The sequence below is a fragment of the Musca domestica genome, unplaced genomic scaffold, assembly GCF_030504385.1.
Source record: "Musca domestica strain aabys unplaced genomic scaffold, Musca_domestica.polishedcontigs.V.1.1 71, whole genome shotgun sequence".
Classification (NCBI taxonomy): Eukaryota; Metazoa; Arthropoda; class Insecta; order Diptera; family Muscidae; genus Musca; species Musca domestica.
Window position 1 is genome coordinate 1,810,524 of NW_026712386.1, and position 19,988 is coordinate 1,830,511.

General features: G+C 37.0%; 1 protein-coding gene and 1 long non-coding RNA gene across 5 annotated transcripts in view; one reads left to right on the top strand and one right to left on the bottom strand.

Moving 5' to 3' along the window:
- LOC101888675 (uncharacterized) overlaps positions 1-10,070 on the bottom strand; it is a 72,518-nt gene extending 62,448 nt beyond the window's left edge. For 2 of the 3 annotated variants that reach the window (XR_009343997.1, XR_009343998.1), the window contains exons 1-3: positions 9,798-10,062; positions 9,679-9,724; positions 9,479-9,624 (exon numbers count right to left, since the gene is read on the bottom strand). Coding sequence is in view for 1 of the 3 variants with exons in the window: in XM_059130286.1 (XP_058986269.1) it covers positions 9,479-9,624; positions 9,679-9,724; positions 9,798-9,850 (245 nt within the window). In the remaining 2 variants the exon portion in view is untranslated. Of the gene's footprint in view, positions 1-9,478; positions 9,625-9,678; positions 9,725-9,797 lie in introns of all 3 variants that reach the window. The other variant, XM_059130286.1, reaches the window with a different exon arrangement.
- A 975-nt stretch (positions 10,071-11,045) lies between these two features.
- LOC131806315 (uncharacterized) lies at positions 11,046-18,996 on the top strand. Of its 2 annotated transcripts, XR_009344001.1 has the most exons (5): positions 11,046-11,193; positions 11,266-11,311; positions 11,366-11,511; positions 18,065-18,660; positions 18,737-18,996. It is a non-coding gene; the product is annotated as an uncharacterized LOC131806315 (long non-coding RNA). The 2 variants fall into 2 exon arrangements; XR_009344000.1 differs by having other exon boundaries at positions 11,046-11,311.
- The last annotated feature ends 992 nt before the right edge of the window (positions 18,997-19,988 follow it).

Sequence of the window (19,988 nt, forward strand, 5' to 3'; positions counted from 1 at the left end):
GACGCTTAATACTCCAACACATGGACTGATACGTCCAACTCGAGCAGTTTATGGAGCCGCCAATATTCCGGGCATTTGGCAAAGAACGATGGAAATGACTATATATTGCAATCCTAATATTCTTAATTTTTTCGACGATATTCTGGTGTTTGCAATATATGTTGATGATCTGTTGAAAGTTCTTGAGACTGCATTATGCAAGTTAAAGGAATTTGGATTTAGGTTAAACAAAAAGAAGTGCGCATTTGTGACGTCATTGATTGAATTTCTATCGACGCCAAAAGGAATTCATAAACCTAAAAAACACATTGAAGCGATTATGCATACACCAAAATTTTTGATTTCGATATTGAAGCGATTATGCATACGCCGTAAGTGCTGATCCCGTACAATCCAGCATTCCCATTCTACTTGCAACGGACGCCAGTAAAACGAGACTGGGAGCTGTTCTGTCGCATCGTCTTTCTAATGGACAGGCACCGTGAAAGCGACAGAGCAACGATATCACAAATCGATAAAGAGGCGCTGGCCATAGTGTGGGCCGTCCAAAAGTTTTTCAACTAACTGTATGCCCGTCATTGGACTCTGATTACTGACCACAAACCGCTGGAACAAATCCTACATCCGAGAAAGACACTGCCTGTTTTATGCATATCCCGTGTGGCAAACTAAGCCGATTTCCTTTCTAATTTCGATTTTGAAGTGGTCCACAAAACCTCGAAAAAAAAAAACAGTAATGACAATTTTTTGTCTCGAGTAACTCCAGCCAACAGAGTGAACAAGCTCAGTTTTGATAAGGCCATATGTAATGACCTTGATGAATTCGACAGTTTCGTGATTCGCCAAATTAATCAATTACCGGTAACTGCTGAACGAATTGAGCTGGAAACAAGAAATGGTCCACATCTTGCTAAGATTTCAATGTTATTGGAAAGTGGACAGTGTTTGTCAAAAGCTGGTTACAAAACACCTGAAATGAACTACAAAGTGTCGTCAGGGTGTTTAATGTTTGAACACCGAATTGTGATCCCTCCTAGATTGCGGGGCGATTTAATGAAAGATTTGCATGGCGTCCATCTAGGCATGGTTAAGATGAAAGGCATAGCCCGGTCCTTCGTTTACTGGCCGGGCATTGGCAAAGACATTGAGAGCACTGCGAGGGAATGCGAGAAATGTGCAAAGTATGCAAATGTCCCAAAGAAGTGCACAGATCATCATTACATTCGGAGTACCATTAATTGTAGTTTCCGATAATGGAAAGAATTTTTCTTCGGCTGAATTCAAGAATTTTATATAAAGAATTGGCTTTTAGTACCACAAATTTACTGCCCCCTACGATCCAGCAACTAACGGCCAAGCACAGCGAAGTGTCCAAACGGTGAAGAATGCATTAAAGGCTATGTGTACAACGAAAGTGACATTGAAGGAGAATCTAAACGAAATCCTTAGACAGTACAGGAATGCACCTCATTCGACTACGGGTCAATCCCCAGCACAGTTGTTCCTAGGACGACAGTTACGAACACGTTTAGACCTAGTGCGCCCACAAGAAACTAGTAGTAAAGTAACAGCCAAACAGTTCATGAAGAGCAGCCGTAAATACACGGAATTGGAAAGGGATCAAAACGTGTACTTTCTGTCCGGAAATCTACGCATTAGTAAAGGCAAAGTGACCAAACGTTTGGGAGATGTCCACATTCTGGAAGTATTATAGAAGACTTATTGATCAACTTCGTAGTACTGATCAGAATGATATTGACACATGCATTGGTCGCACACCAGTCAACAGTAAGGAAAACTCTGTGAATCGTCCGAATAGCTACGGAGCTGGTTTGAGCATCGTCACCGACGAACAATAAGAATCGGTAATCGAACAAGATGAAGAGGACGTGGACGTGGAGACAACTAACTAGAACAGACCGAATAATTTTCAACTCCACTCGTCTGAACACATGGGTATGAGGACACCCAAGCTTCTTTGACATCTACTCCATTGCTAGGATTCCCGGAATCATCCGCATCATCATCTGCTACAAATGTCGACAAACGGGGACAAGGATTGCGGCGATCAACAAGGGTTCGAAGACCCAGGGCCCTATTCTCTCCATAGAGGGGAAAGATGTTATATATGTAAACTCGATATTGACACCAATTTTATTTTATCTGCCAGGTGGCAAGCCTATTTTCACTAACATTCTCAATTCCGTATTCTTTAGTTATTAGTTCATAGTTTACTTTTGTAACTTGTACATCACAATCTTTCTTAATGAAATAAACTGAATTAAATTAAAACTCCAGACTTTGAGTATCAAAAGTTCGTAAATGGGCCATGTCGGTCTACTTTTTCGTATAGCCCCCATATAACGGTACCTCCCGTATTCAGCACTTTCATGATTTTAGCGACATTATTTACCTGAATTATTTCAAATGTCATAGCCCCATATAACGTTACCTCCCAATATTCGGCATTTTGATGATTTCAGCAACATTATTCACCGGAATTGTTTCCAATCCCACGGCAGCGGGTTCTACGTTACCGGATTGACCCGAAACAACAAGATTCCAGTTTCGGCCAGCGGCTGCCAACCCAGTATGTACATGTTTGTGTTTGTTTATTTTTCTGCATGCAGCATATCCCGGAATGCTTGCTCCGGATTTTATTGGTCCGTGCCGGGATTGAGGAAAACCCCGGACCTTGGTTCTGCTCGGTTTGTCAGAACGTCATCCACCACAGATCTGTCTCGGTGCGATGTAATGGATGCAGAGAGTGGGTGCACTTCAAGAACTGTTCCGGATTAAGGCGTTCGCGAGACTACAGCGAAAGGGATTATGTTGCGACTTGCTGCAGTAACGTAGTCCCCAGCGAGTCCTCTTCTTCGTCGTCCTCGTCAGAGACGTCGTCGGGGTATGGCACTCCACCGCAGTCTCCAGAACAGCAACCAACACCGCAGCACCTAACGCCACATGTTGCTGTTCCAACTCCGGATTGTGCATCATTCTTGCAATTCAATTGCAACGGACTCCGAGGCAAAATAGATGAGATAGTGGAATTTATGAGTCGGAGGAATATTAAGATCGCAGCGGTGCAGGAAACCAAGCTGAATGAAAATTGCAGCCTACAACGTTGTTATGGTTACAACGTACTAAGGAAGGATCGCACCAGAAGTGGAGGTGGGGGATTAGCGTTCCTGTTACACCATTCTGTTCAGTACAGACCTATCTCGCTTAAGCTAGTCTCTAGTGACCCATACATGGAATGTATGGGGGTAGCAGTCAAGTGTGGAACTGCCGAGGTAGAGGTGCTTAATGTGTATATCCCGCCGATTAATAGCTGTGAACCGCGTTATTTGCCTGATATTAGCCCATTATTGGTAGGCAATAACCGCCTGGTACTAGGGGATTTTAATGCCCACCATGAGTTGTGGCATTCCGTCCTAGGTAATGACCAGAGGGGATCAGCGCTGGCAGAGCAGATTGACTGCTCCACATTCTGCACGGTTAACGAGGATGCCCCCACCCGAATAAGAGGAGAGTGTCACAGTTCGCCAGACTTAACCATAGTGTCACCCGGTCTGATAAATGACGTGACTTGGCAACCCGTCATTTCTCTTGGCTCAGACCATCTCCCGATAATCGTCTCCATAAGCAGGTCGCCCGATTTCATAACCTCTGAACGCCGCACTTTCCTTAACCATGGGAAAGCTCACTGGCCAGAGTTCAGAGAATTTACCAACCGCCGCTTCAGAGAACTGCCCAACCCTTCTGATGTTCGGGTAGCAGAACGGATTTTCCGAAACATCATCAGAGCTGCAGCCGCTCGCTATATACCTGCTGGTCGAATACCCGAGATAAGACCAAACTTCCCAGCAGAGGCAGCGGGATTAGCAAACGAGCGTGATGATCTCCGTCGTACCAACCCTACTGATCCTAGAATCAGTGATTTGACAGTGGAAGTCAACCGGTTGGTACAGGAGCATAAGAGGAAAAAGTGGCTAGACCATCTGAAGTGCTGCAACATTGGAACCGATATGAGTAAGCTGTGGGTAACGGTTAAGTCGCTCTCGAACCCTGGAAAAAAGGATGATAGGACCTCAGTCACTTTTAACGACGTAACGGTGACTGATCCGAAGAGGTGCGCGGAATATTTTAACCGACAATTTGTCGAGCACCCCGAGAGCGATAGGGCGAAGCGAAGAGTACTACGTCGTATCAGATCTCTTCCCGCCGAGGAGGAACCACCACAGTTTACGATGGGTGATGTTGCAAATGTCATCTGTAACGCTAAGTCATCCAAAGCGTTGGGCCCGGACGGAATCTCAATGGTAATGTTGAAGCAGCTGGATACGCCGGGAGTCGAGTACTTAACGAAAGTTCTTAATTTGTTTCCAACCACCAGCATGGATTCCGTCCACAACATAGTACCACAACAGCATTACACGCCATTTCCACACATATTAGTAGAGGACTGAACCAGAACAGGCCGTGTGACAGAACAGTGTTGGTAGCCCTTGACCTATCAAAGGCATTTGATACGGTCAATCATGCCACACTGTTTGAGGATGTACAGAGAACTACCCTCCGGCCAAGTTTGAAACGTTGGATAATCAACTATATGTGTGGACGCCAGTCGTACGTGGAATTCCGGAACAAGAAGTCCAAAGCCCGTAGAGTGAAACAGGGAGTTCCCCAAGGCGGGGTGATATCTCCGGAACTGTTTAACCTCTACCTTTCCGGAATTCCTCGCCCTCCAGACGGCATTGAGATCGTAACGTATGCGGATGATAATACGATCATGGCGTCGGGTCCAGTGGTCGATGACATATGCGAAAGGTTGAACCCCTATCTCGCGGAGCTTGCCGCATACTTCCACGCGAGGAATATGAAAATATCCGCCACGAAATCAACGGCCACACTCTTTACCACATGGTCTGCGGAGATGAGAACACAGCTGAATGTTCAGGTCGAGGGGAATCTAATACCGACCACGAACTACCCCAAGATTCTTGGGGTAACGTTCGACAGCATGTTCAAGTCGTCCGCGCAAGCCACAGCTATCTGCGACAAGATGAAAAGTAGGAACAAGGTCCTCAGGGCGCAAGCCGGCAGCTCTTGGGGTACGGACAAAGAAACCTTGTTGACCTCTTATAACGCGATAGGTCGGTCTGTGGTCAACTATGCGGCTCCAGTGTGGTCTGCGAATACTAGTGCTACGCAGTGGAAGATTATCCAGACCTGCCAGAACGCTGCCCTGAGAACTGCGACAGGGTGCCTCCTCATGACACCAGTGGACCATCTACATGAGGAGGCGAAAGTCCTTCCCTTACGTCAGCATAATCATATGCTTTCGTTGCAGTACCTGCTTGGGTGTTACCGTGAGAGTCATCCCAACCATCATATGGTGGATAACTCTCCCCCACCCAGGCGTGTCAGGAAGGACATACATGATCTAGAGAGGGAGGTCCAGCGCTACAAGAGAGAGCCTCTAGATCAAGAAGCCTATCAGGCAGGTCTGAGTGGCATTCACACCGATGCAGTCGAGGATGCTATGAGCAGTTATAAAGTGAATGCCGTCCTCGGAGTCCACCCCCCATCCATTGCAGCCGAAGAACGTCAGCTGCCTAGACAAACCAGGGTAGTTTTGGCGCAATTACGTTCAGGATGGTGTAGTCGCCTCAATTCGTATTGGGCACGAATTGATGAAGATGTGCGTGACGCCTGCCCGGCGTGCGATACAGGCCCGCACAATACGCTACACCTTTTTAATTGCTCAGCCAAACCTACCCAACTCACTCCAGAGGATCTCTGGCTACAGCCCGTTAAAGTAGCCGAATTTCTAAACCTGGAGCTGGAACCAGATTAGCAGAACACAAACACACACATGCACTACTGCTACAAAAACAACACCCGGAATCGTTTCAAATTTCGTATTGGAATATCTTAATGGGTACTACAACCTATGATAAAAAATTTCGAATACAGGTCCACTTCTTCGCATAGCCCCCCATATAACAGTACTTCCCGATACTCGCTATTTTAATAATTTTAGCGATATTATTTACCGGAATTTCGTATTTGAAATTCGTAATCGAAACTGCAGCCTATGACAACAATTTTTGTATGCAGCCCCCATATAACGGAAAAAACTTGGCAAAAAAAATTGCGTGAAAATATGCCAATAAAAATGTGATTGAAAAATATCTTTTTGGCATAAATTTTTTTCAAATTGACATACTATATTGAAGTGTTAATTTCTTGTTGTTTTGAATTCTGAATAATATTAAAAATGAAACGAGTTCCCAATACGATATTAAATAGCCATCTTTTATATCTAAAATGGGCATCTAACTATTAACTAGCGAACACATTTAACCCTTTCAGTGTCAATGAAAATTTTTGTCGAGATAAAAATCTGAAATTCCGTACTAATTTACTAAAATGTGCTCAGAAATTCGAAAACGAAACTAATAGAATAGAACTGCAGTATTTTTAAATAGCGTACGTGTCTGTTATTAAAAAATATCAAAAATAACGGTTCGTAAGAAAAACAAAAAATGGCAAAGAAAGAGAGTACTTTTAAATGTCAAATATATTTGACAAAAACACTGAAAGGGTTAAACAAACACAAATGACCGACAAAGCGTTATGGGGCTCATTTTAAAACGTGGACCTATGAGTTTTTTCATCTCACCCTGTATATTTCTCAGATATATAGATTTTAATATAATCATTTTCATATCATACACTCTATAGCAATGTCGTTCGGTACGAGAGTTACAAATGCCTCCGACAAATTTTGTGAAAATCGACGTAGAGGTGAATATATATCGCATATATTAGCTCCATCTCATTATGTGAAGGATACATGACAATAATCCGTCCAATAAGAACTCAAAATGCAAAAACCATTGGGACTGCAATCAGTGAAATACCGAATATAAAGGGTGCAACATAGTAGAGCGAATTGGACATTAAGAAAATGATTTCTTCTTTAACTTTCAAGATACCTTAAATCGCTTTTACACGTCACGATATGGGTCATAACCTCCCGGATAAGTGTACAACCCGATTCCAAGTATATTTTACATCTTAACCATATTTTTCATACTAATTTCGCCAAGTGTTGGTAAATTGAAAAGAAACCATCCTTGCAAAAAATTATCTCGTTTTGGTATAACCATCATATGTTTTAAGCTATTTTCAGGCTCTTGGCCTCTTTTCATTTTTTGGCCCTTACTTGGCAACTTTGTTTCTAAAGGGGATACAAAACCTCTTCGCATACAATTTACAATTGGTTCGGAACGTAGATTTGGGATGTAGGTCTATATGAAATAAACACCGAAATGTCAAACCGTTTCTAAGCTCTTTACAATACCAACTGTGCTGAGTTTTCACATGGGGCTATTGTATGTAGATATTCTTTATCATATAGGTTTTTTACACTCAAATTAAGGCCTATGACTGACAGGTTATTTAAAATATCTAATAATGCTTGAGTGTTTATTTTCGTAAAAATTGTGACTTATAGTCAGATCTGTGATTTATTGCGCTTCAAAAATATGCATTAAAGACTAAAAGTAAGAGGGCGGCAACGCAAGCCGGGCCAGCTAGTTTTTGACGAATTTTAAATTTATTTGGGTTGCCACAAGCAGGACAACTCCTAATGAAATTAAATAAAACAAGTTAAAAAGCAATAAGTTCGGCCGGGCAGAACTTTGAATACCCTCCACAATTTGGAACGAATTAGAAAAATTTCAAAAAATAAAATTCTTTAAAAATTCTGTTAAAATCTTAAAAATACCAAATATAGCCATTATATTGGGCTAGTATATAGGGAGGTACCGTGATATCGGAGATACACGAAGACCTGAACCTTCATAGACAATTTTCTGTCACAGGCTGTAGCTTACATTACTAACTTCAAATAAGACATCTCAAACAATTTCGGTGAGTATTGTACCTAAAATCGTCAAAATACCGAATATAGGGAGGTACTGCTATATGGGGCCTATACGAAGACCTGGACCTACATAGACAATTTTCTGTCACAGACTGTAGTACCCATCACGAACTCTAAATACGTAATTTGAAACTACTACGGTGAATAATGACGCTAAAATCAGCAAAATACAGAATATTGGGAGGTAAAGTAATATGGGGGCTGTAAGAAGACTTGGACCTGCATAGATAAGTTGCTGCCTTAGGCTAGTATTCATTAAGAAATTCAAACATCGAATTTGAAACAAGTCCGGTGAACAATGTCGCTAAAATCATCAAAATACCGAATGTAGTGAGGTACCATTATATTGGGGCTATACGAAGGCGTAGACCTGCACAGACAATTTTTTGTCATAATCTGTAGTATCCATTACGAACTTCAAAAACCAAATTTGAAACAATTCCGGTGAATAATGTCGCTAAAATCATCAAAATACCGAACATCGGGAGGTACCGTTATATGGAGGCTATTCGAAGACGTGGACCTGCATAGACAATTTTCCGTCATAGGCTGTAGTACCCATTACGAACTTCAAATACCAAATTTGAATTTTCGGTGAATAATATCGCTTAAATCACCAAAATGCCGAATATCGGGAGGTACCGTTATATAAAGACTATACCAAAACGTGGACCCACATGATTCATTTTCAATACCAAAAGTCCTGCAGACATTTGAGTAAAATTTTATCATAATACTTCATTACAAATATGGTCATAACCCCCCTCATGAAACAAGGATTATGCACAAAATAAAATCGGTCAAAACGATTGCGGACATTAACCCCAAATAATGGTAAGGCATTTTTAACCTGATCCCCTAATATGTATCCAACCTTTATAGCTTTTTAAGGAACAAGTCTTCGGACAGGGCTTGAGATTTTCTTCTCTGGGGCATGTCCAACAACGGCTACGCAATCCATAGTTGGGCTTAAATTAAGGGAAGACTGAAAATTATAAATGAAAACTACAATGTTAACTTTGTTTTCTTTCTCATTCGAGGTACCAAATGTTTGTATCGGCAAAAAAATTGGGAAATGTCTTTCCAGCAGAATTTAAAAATAGAAAAATACAAAAATATGTTCAAAATGTCAACATTTACACAAAAAGTTGAAAACATGAATGAAAATTGTAAAATTTATGACATAATAAATCTTTGGGAAAAAAAAAAAACAAAAATTTATTCTATCCATATTAGTGATAATTTCATGCGTTTTTGCATAAATTCCCATTAAAATCCACAAACAAATTTTTTGAAAAAAGGAATTATTCTACTATGAATTACGAATCGTGCCTAATTCTGAGAGCGAAGAACTTGATTGAAAGTGCAATGAGAACATAGCATAAGGCTATGTCTTTTACCGTAACAATGATTCTATCGTTACCTACTTTAAAACATTTCAAATTAATCTTGATTGAGCGTTATATAAGTGATAATAGCCTTAAATATAAACATTTCCAAAATTTTGCAATGCACACTTACTTCGATTCCTTTATAACTCCATACGCTGCACGCAATCTTTCTTCAAAATCCTCCAGAGTAAAGTTTGGAGGTATAAAAACGCTTTTATTCGACAAATATTTACTGCATGTCGTTCCATTGTATAGTTGGCAAATGCCAACAGAAATCTGAAATTATAACACAGTCATGGATTTATATACTTTTTATAAAACAGTAGTTACCTCTTCCTTAGTTGAAATTCCAGAGCAATTTACTCTCATAAAGGACCTAAAACAGGCGGGTATGTAAATATATTATATTCTTCATATGACTAAAGCCAAAAGGGTTATTAAATACCAACCAAATGTCTATTAATAACAACATCCAAACTATGGCAATAGTACAAGCCCACATATTGAATATTTCAAACCCTAGTCTTGTTTACCGATACAACCCAAATTATCTATTTGCTGGCTTGCAATAAGTGTTAAATATGGATGCAAACGTACATACATACACTGTTTTTCAACCCCAATTTAGCATCCAGTGTGCAACTAAACAATGTTGTCGACTTGTTTCTGAAAAACCGCACTAAATTTCTATTACACCGACACCCAATTTACGCTTTATACAACGATTTGCCATTTTTTGAAGTTTTATCAAAATAAATGGCAACTCGTTACACAATTACAGAAGGTAGAACAAAGCTACCTCCTAAATACATTTTTTTCTTTTCGTGCCCCTATTCTGTCAAAACATAGACACATTTTGTATATTTTTTCCAAATTAATATGAAAAATAAATGCATATTTCCGACGTTTATTTTCAACAAATAATCTTTCCATTCATTTCTGTGGTTTTTAGAAATACTACAATTGTAAAATTTGAAACAATTTTATAATTGATGCAAATCAGTTAGTTTTGCAGTTATTATACCATGTCCTATGCCAAACCACAGAACATGCATGGAAAGATTATTTGTTGAAAATTAACGTCGGAAATATGCATTTATTTTTCATATTAATTTGGAAAAAATCAACTAACTTTATTGTTTATTCAAAACAATACACACATATATACAAAATGTGTCTATGTTTTGACAGAATAGGGGCACCAAAAGAAAAAATGTATTGAGGAGGTAGCTTTGTTCTACCTTCTGTAATTGTGTCACGGGTTGTCATTTATTTTGATAAAACTTCAAAAAATGGAAAATCGTTGTATCATGGCAGAAGAATACAGGTAGATGCATCAACGCTTGGGAGCATTGATATGTCAAAAAAATTTAAATGTTTTTTTCAAATATAAGTAGATTTTCATATACGTTCATATACGTATATGCGGAGGCTATTATAATTCGCGTTTTTCAACAATTTTTACAAATTTAATTAATTTTTCATTCAACATTTTCAATTCCAAAATTGGTTTGACAGTTCATTGTCCAAGCAGCTGTGTCGACACGTCTACCTATATTCTTCTACCATGCGTTGTATAAAGCGTAAATTGAGTGTCGGTGTAATAGAAATTTAGTGCGGTTTTTCAGAAACAAGTCGACAACATTGTTTAGTTGCACGCTGGATGCTAAATTGGGGTTGAAAAACAGTGTATGTATGTACGTTTGCATCCATATTTAACACTTATTGCAAGCCAGCAAATAGATAATTTGGGTTGTATCGGTAAACAAGACTAGGGTTTGAAATATTCAATATGTGGGCTTGTACTATTGCCATAGTTTGGATGTTGTTATTAATAGACATTTGGTCGTATTTAATAACCCTTTTGGCATAAGTCATATGAAGAATATAATATATTTACATACCCGCCTGTTTTAGGACCTTTATGAGAGTAATTTGCTCTGGAATTTCAACTAAGGAAGAGGTAACTACTGTCTTATAAAAAGTATATGAATCCATAACTGTGTTATAATTTCAGATTTCTGTTGGCATTTGCCAACTATACAATGGAACGACATGCAGTAAATATTTGTCGAATAAAAGCGTTTTTATACCTCCAAACTTTACTCTGGAGGATTTTGAAGAAAGATTGCGTGCAGCGTATGGAGTTATAAAGGAATCGAAGTAAGTATGCATTGCAAAATTTTGGAAATGTTTATATTTAAGGCTATTATCACTTATATAACGCTCAATCAAGATTAATTTGAAATGTTTTAAAGTAGGTAACGATAGAACCATTGTTACGGTAAAAGACATAGCCTTATGCATATAGCACATAGCACTTTCAATCAAGTTCTTCGCTCTCAGAATTAGGCACGACTCGTAATTCAAAGTAGAATAATTCCTTTTTTCAAAAATTTTGTTTGTAGATTTTAATGGGAATTTATGCAAAAATGCATGAAATTATCACTAATATGGATAGAAGAAATTATTGCTTTTCTCCCAAAGATTTTTTATATCATAAATTTTACAATTTTCATTCATGTTTTCAATGTTTTGTGTAAATGTTGACATTTTGAATATATTTTTGTATTTTTCTAATTTTAAATTCTGCTGGAAAGACATTTGCCAAATTTTTTTTTTGCCGATACAAACATTTGGTACCTCGAATGAGAAAGAAAACAAAGTTAACATTGTAGTTTTCATTTATAATTTTCAGTCTTCCCTTAATTTATGCCCAACTATGGATTGCGTAGCCGTTGTTGGACATGCCCCAGAGAAGAAAATCTCAAGCCCAGTCCGAAGACTTGTTCCTTAAAAAAGCTATAAAGGTTGGATACATATTAGGGGATCAGGTTAAAAATGCCTTACCATTATTTGGGGTTAATGTCCGCAATCGTTTTGACAGATTTTATTCTGTGCATAATCCTTGTTACATGAGGGGGGTTATGACCATATTTGTAATGAAGTATTATGATAAAATTTTACTCAAATGTCTACAGGACTTTTGGTATTGAAAATGAATCATGTGGGTCTACGTTTTGGCATAGTCTTTATATAACGGTACCTCCCGATATTCGGCATTTTGGTGATTTAAGCGATATTATTTACCGAAAATTCAAATTTGGTATTTGAAGTTCGTAATGGGTACTACAGCCTATGACGGATCCACGTCTTCGAATAGCCTCCATATAACGGTACCTCCCGATGTTCGGTATTTTGATGATTTTAGCGACATTATTCACCGGAATTGTTTCAAATTTGGTTTTTAAGTTCGAAATGGATACTACAGCTTATGACAAAAAATTGTCTGTGCAGGTCTACGTCTTCGTATAGCCCCAATATAATGGTACCTCACTACATTCGGTATTTTGATGATTTTAGCGACATTATTCACCGGAATTGTTTCAAATTCGATGTTTGAATTTCTTAATGAATACTAGCCTAAGGCAGCAACTTGTCTATGCAGGTCCAAGTCTTCATACAGCCCCCATATTACTTTACCTCCCAATATTCTGTATTTTGCTGATTTTAGCGTCATTATTCACCGTAGTAGTTTCATTACGTATTTAGAGTTCGTGATGGGTACTACAGTCTGTGACAGAAAATTGTCTATGCAGGTCCAGGTTTTCGTATAGGCCCCATATATCAGTACCTCCCTATATTCGGTATTTTGACGATTTTAGGTACAATACTCACCGAAATTGTTTGAGATGTCTTATTTGAAGTTAGTAATGTAAGCTACAGCCTGTGACAGAAATTGTCTATGAAGGTTGAGGTATATATATATACACATACATATCTTGTTCACCAACATTTTCTGAATTCGTACCTATAGCAACATTGGAGAAAAACTGGAGTTATAAGAACAATTCTTTCTTTACAAATATTTGAAGTAGGAAAACTGGATCTAGAAATCGAGTTGATTTAAAATTACGAGTCTACAACGTATAAAAACATAAATATTTTCTGCCTCCCTTGAAACTACTATTGCTCTGTTCCACAAAGTATAGAAGTATAAAGATAGGGGCTTAACCATTCAATTGTTTTAAAACTTTTTTCCAGGCGTAGGTATTATAACCCTGGTCCCGGAATTTTTTTTCTTTTTTGAGCCAGAAAAGGTATTACCACAAATTGTATCATTTTGGAATAGTAAGAGTGTCATTAATAATTTATCATCAATTTGGTTGGCCCCCACAATGGACCCTTTTTCGACTTTTTGGGGTTTTTATAAAAAATCCGGGTCCAACAAATCAATAATTTGACTATAACTTCGGAACCGCTTAAAAATCACTCCATCATTACCTCAGACTTTCGGGTCAAAAATCTGGGGTCCGTCCGTCCTCTGTAAAAAATCGAAAAATCGAAGAGTTTTTACTAAACTAGAGTTGTTCCATACTTACCAATGTTAAGCAATTTAAATCGGTAACGCAATATGCAATTAATTGGGAAGATCCCTGGATTAGAATTTTGAAACCAAATTTTTGGATTGTTCAAATTCTTATTTGTCATTCTTTGTGTTTTTTTTTGTTTGTGTTTTTTTTTTATATAAACATGCCTCTGTCATGAGCTAATATTCAAAATAGTATAGTCACAAACCATTTGTTCAGAGTGCGTTTTGTCCAGCCTTTACAATTTCATGTCTTTGTGTTCCAGAACCGGCAAGAATCTACTAGTTTAGCTATCTTCTTCGACATCATAAAGCGTCGCCTGAAATTCGACATGGCGCACGCATATATTCAACTTCCCCACTATGGTAAAATGTTTTGTACGACCGTATTACCCAAATACGTCAGGTCCATATCTTAAAACCGACCGAAATCAATACTTTATTTAACACAGTATTTTCTGTATGTGTTATGTCTAATGTGACCATTTATATTTTTCGTCAGAGCGGGACGCCGGCGGAATTTTGTAAAAAAAAAAATTATGCATTTAAAAACAAATTTTATTCAAAAACGGAGAGAATACGTATAAATCTAACTTATGAAATTAATCTTATGTCAAGTATTTGTTTTATATTTGAAGGGCACACAGCTATACCGAACTAAGTCATAAAAACATAATTCGAAGATATTTAGAGGTAAAGTAAATGCACTGCCATTAATTTCTGGAAGGAATATTTCAGTCTACCAAAAGAAAATGTAAAAGTCTATATTCAAAATTAACTAATGATATTAATTTAAAATAATAATAATTTAAATATATTACTAAAAAAAAATATTCAAAAACAAAAAAATCTACTTTGGTTCATTATTACTCTGAATAAAATTTCAAGGTTTCACAGCTAAAGCGAACCAAGTCAAAAAATAAAATAAAAGTTTCGTTATATGACTAAATATAGTTAACTTTAGCGATTAATTTCCCACTAGTTACGGAGTTTTATTTTAAGTCATGTCTTGGTTTGTCGGCTGGCAGCTGCGGGTGCTTCTATTGTAATTGACAATTATTGTGATTTTTAAAATAAAAATAAATTAATGTTAACAAGGACAAAGGAAAATTAAAGGATTCAACTATGGTAGAAATAAGAGGGTAAAGTCATGCAATTATATGTTAACATTTTTATACGCTTCACCATAGTATGGAGGGTATATTACGTTTGTAATTGCATTTGGAACACCTCGAAATATACATTTCAGAACCCATAATATATTCTTGATCAGCATAAAATTCTATGTCGATTTAGCGAGGTACGTCTGGCTGTCCGTCTGTTCGTCTTTGGAAATCACTCTAGCATCCGAACGAAATTAAGTAAGTTGATAAAAATTTACTCAAATGTGTATTATGTCTGCAGGACTTTTGGTATTGATAATCTGCCATGTAGGTCCACGTCTTCGTATAGCCCCATATAACGGTACCTCCCGATATGCGGTACTATTACCGGAACTATTTCAAATTTAGTATTTGAAGTTCGTAATGAATACTACAGCCTATGACTGCAAATTGTCTGTGCAGGTCCACGTCTTCGTATAACCCCTAATATACGGCTACATTCGGTATTTTAAGATTTTAACAGAATTTTTATGGATTTCCTAGGCAGGGAAATTTGACAGAGTAAATTACACAAAATGTAGAGATGGATATGCTTATTTGAAATGACTTTAAATTCTTAATTTTACCATGGTTTAAACAAATATTTACACATAAAAAATTCGTCATTTCCGTCTTCATCATTTTTGGGGCTGGCAAATATTCCTCATCTTCATTGCTGGAAAAATCACTAGCACTGCTATTATTACTATCCATTTATAGAAAACACTATTTTTTTAATATTGCTGAAAACTGAACGACAATAAACACGTGCTCACTAATAGTACTAATTCAGAGTGACTTGGTTTATTTTTGCTTTGAAAAAAGTCGAAGAAGACAGTCGTTGACTTAGGTTTTTTGCCGTCATCTTTGGAACGAAACACTTTTTGACATTGTTCTTTACAGGGTAAACAGAGTTTCCATATACGGGGATATTGACACTAATTTCGGTTTGTTTTATTTTTCATAACTTGGTTCGGTATAGCAGTGAGCCCTCCATTTGTCAGCAGAGCAAATTAGTTTTAAAATATCGGGTCTAGTTTTCAAGTAGGAATGGAGCTGATTACATTCGCAGACTCTATTGCGGACACGTTTTGTCCCTCGATTTTCAACACGGCTTGATGAAAAATCGCTGTCTGTGCGTGCAAAAAATATAACCACAATTCAGAGCTGGGATTTTCGAAAAACGTTTTTAAAATAGTAGGGCATTATCTATGCTCAGAAAATAGGTTTTCAAAGGCTGAAACATCTTTAAAATTCTCTCAAGCGCCGGCATTAAAGCAAGCCACCTTGTTTTACTGTAGCCCAACAGTTTCTGATACTCTGTGTCGGTGGAATCACAGAACTCTTTCAGAACTTCTACCCGAATGCTGTAGATGTAGAAGAATGAATAAATTTTCACAATGATGCATTCGAAGTCAACAGGGAGACAATCTGCGGCTGTTTTGATAGCATTATGAATTATATGGGCTCCACACCCAATCCCAATGAGCTGCCTTCCGACGGATAGGTTCAATTTCGCGTAAACATTATTTATCCCTTTTCTATTCTTTCCTCCGAAATTGCAGTTTGTATTGTCTGCACAAAATGCCACAATTTTCTTATTCAAATCATTGCAAGATAATACTTCTTTCAAATAATCCACAATTATATCAGATGATTCGCCTGGCTGCTTTTGAAACTCTAAAATCCTGACTCTCACGCCTTCGTATGGTACAAAATAGCGAACTAAAACAGGGAATAATTTTTTGAGCCATGATTGGAAGCATCGGTTAATAAAGATATGCAGTGGGCTTCGTGAAGGTGTTCTTTCAATTCGTCCATTGCCATAGGTGCCAGTACATTTACAACTATAGCTTGTGATTTTGTACGGGCACATCTAAATTTTTGCTCAAAACATGTTTGTATTAGATTTGAAGCACAGTCATCCGAACGAAAACTGTGGTTTTCTTGCACTGTGTGGTACGCCCACGCACCCTCCGCTGCAGCTATATCCAAGTCTTTGGAAGTCGCCAAATTTGTTCTTTTAAAAAAAGAAAGCATTGACGAGCTTGAAGCGGCAGCTTGATCAGAAAGCTTTTGTTTTTCCGATTGAAATGATTCTCAATATCACTGGCACCACCATGTCCAACACTAAAATCAGTACATTTTTCACACGTAACGTCTGATTCACCACTTCTTTGTTTTATAAATGGATACTTATTTTGCAAAGAAATGTTAAAAGTACACTTGTGTTTAGGCATTATTGTAATGTTACAATCACTAACATTGAAAATAAATTGTTTGACTTTGCTCGCCTTCTCCGACTCCTCGATGAAAAGATACCAGAACAATTTAGAGCGTCTATGCTTAGGGTACTGACAGAGTGACAGAAACTTTTTCTGTTTTTATAAGCATTTTTAATTTGGTGATTTCCCTTGTTATGCTGGAGTTAATGTCAACGCCGTCGACGACGCCGAAAAAGTTAAAACAGATTGAACTTTTTCGGCGTCGAATTTCTTACGGCGTTAAGATTAACTGCTCTCATAAAATTTCATACGATTCAATTTTTTTGAAATTTGACGCTGTCGACGACGTCGACATTAACTCCAGCATTAGCATTACAAAATCTTTCGAGTTAATTTTAATGTTAATGTTGCTTGAAAAAAACTATGCAAATAAATTATATGTTCACGAGGAAAAAAATAACTCATGTATTTTTCATCAATATCAATATCCAGTATTTTCGAAAGCGGGACATTTTTGCTCTCGCTGGGGACAGCGGGACAGATAACCTCAAAGCGGGACTGTCCCGCCCAAAGCGGGACGTATGGTCACGTTAGTTATGTCAGACTATGAAAATTTTCATTAATGTGAAAATGAGTTTATAGTAAGAGGTATAGGGGGTGACACTATGTACACAACCTTCTGTAATCTGAAAATTTTATTTGTGCTTAAATTCGTAACTCTCAAATCAAGATGGCTGCACGTCATTTCTTTGATTTCTTTTCATTTTATATTTCGAGTTGTACACAGGCAATAGAAAAATTATTTAAAAATTGTGCTGCAAGAAATCAAAAAAAAAAAAAAAAAAAAAAAAAAATATATATATATATATATATATATATATATATATATATATATATATATATATATATATATATATATTACAATAACATTATATTAAATAAAATAATATATTGAGGACAATAATATAATTATATTATAGATTAGTATTAAGAAAGTGCAAATAGAAAAAAATGTGGCAGTGAAATGGACTCATGAGGCTGTAGAACATCTAAATGTATACGTGCAACAACATCCCTGTTTATATAACTGTCGTTCCCCTGAGTATTTGGACAGGGTTAAAAAGGCCCAAGTATGGTCAAAAGTTGGGGACGGATTGTTAAAATATGATGGTTCCCTACATGTAAAGGAGGCCCAGCGAAAATGGAGGAATTTAAGAGTGCAATTTATGCAGGACCAAAGGCTTCTCGCAAACTCAAGGAAAAGTGGCGCAGGAAATGGCTATCTCTATTCACCTAAGCTATGGTGCTATGATCATTTATGCCTCTTAAAAACGCATAACATTGAGGAAAGTTTTCGCTAAAGGCGTCATGATATATGTATATAATTATTATGTACTTACATTTTCAGAACACAGTTCCGGAACACATTGTAAAGGATGTGAGCAAGGGTCATGTAGAAGATGTGTGCGAGGATCATGCGAAAGATGTAAACGAGGATTATAAATATACCCAAGAACTACCAAAGAAGAAGCTTAAAGTAAATCTTGTATCCTTCAGAAGCTTTGCTTTTCCCTTGGTAAAAGATCGGTTGACTGATACTTTTTGTTTACTTATTATTACGTAGGAAGTAAATAACAGCTCTTTCTTTTCAGAACACAATGAATAATTTTAGAAATGGCCTAAATGTACTTAGGAAAGTTTTATCTGAAAAGAAGAAATTAAAGTTTGCATGGTTGGGCAATTTTGTTGCTGGGCAAATGGAGGAAATTAGTGTGGAACATCAAAACGAAGCTGGATGGCAAGTTCAGTGCCTTATGAGGGAACTTATAAGCAAACCACAAAATATCAGTCCACAATCACTAAAAGACGTTTTGGAACTATTATTTATTTATGGAGGGGGTGTTCGTTGAAGGTGATTTCTTTACTGTTAAATAAATAAGTCCGTATTTATATTAAAACTTAAATATTTTATTAAGATTTATTTTTTCTCAGAAAAAAAAAAAAAAAAACACAAATTTTTATGCTACATATGATCTCCTACTGACTGATACGATATTAAATATCAAAATGTATTGAATTAACATTATATGTGTTTTATAGCTGTTTAACATTTCGAAATCTCGTGGATTTCACTAATTTATATTATTTACATAACTTACTTAGAAATTACTAATATGAATGAATTTATCTTATTTGTAATTGAACTGACTGGATAAAAGATATCCAAAAGCCGAACATATTTTTTTATATGTACTGTTTTTTATTTCACCTTTTTTTATGTTTTCTTTAATTAAAAGATGTTGTTTTATTTTTGTTTTTTGTTTTTGTATTGTTTTATTTCAATGTTTAAAATTCAATTTGTTTCGTTCACACTTTTTTGTTCTAGTTTTAGGTTTTTTTTTTTTTTTGTTCAATTAATTTTTACTTTTTTTTTGTTCAATTGGTTTTGGTTTTTTGTACAATGTTTTTTGTATGATGTTTTTTTTTTGTTGACACTTTTTTTCTGTTTTGGGCACTGTTCACTTCGGGGGGGAACCTTGCGTATGCGCTTTTAAATTTGAGACAGAACTGATCTACCTCCAATTTGCATCGTCACAGCAAACCTGTTTTGGCTGGTGACGATGCTTATTTATTTGAATTCAGCATTGGAATTTACCGGTGGCTGCATATATGTGCATGTGTGTGTGTGTATATGTACATCATTTTTTTATGTTATTTATGCAGCCACCGGTAATGTAACAAACAACACTGTTGCGCAAAAAACTAGCATCTTTTATGAACATTTCTGGCCCCCGAATGACAAGTGTTTACATTCATCTTTGAAATACAATATTGTTCTTTATATTTTTGGCATATTTTTTATTGGACCTGCAAACACGTAACCCAGCTGTGTATCATAGGCCA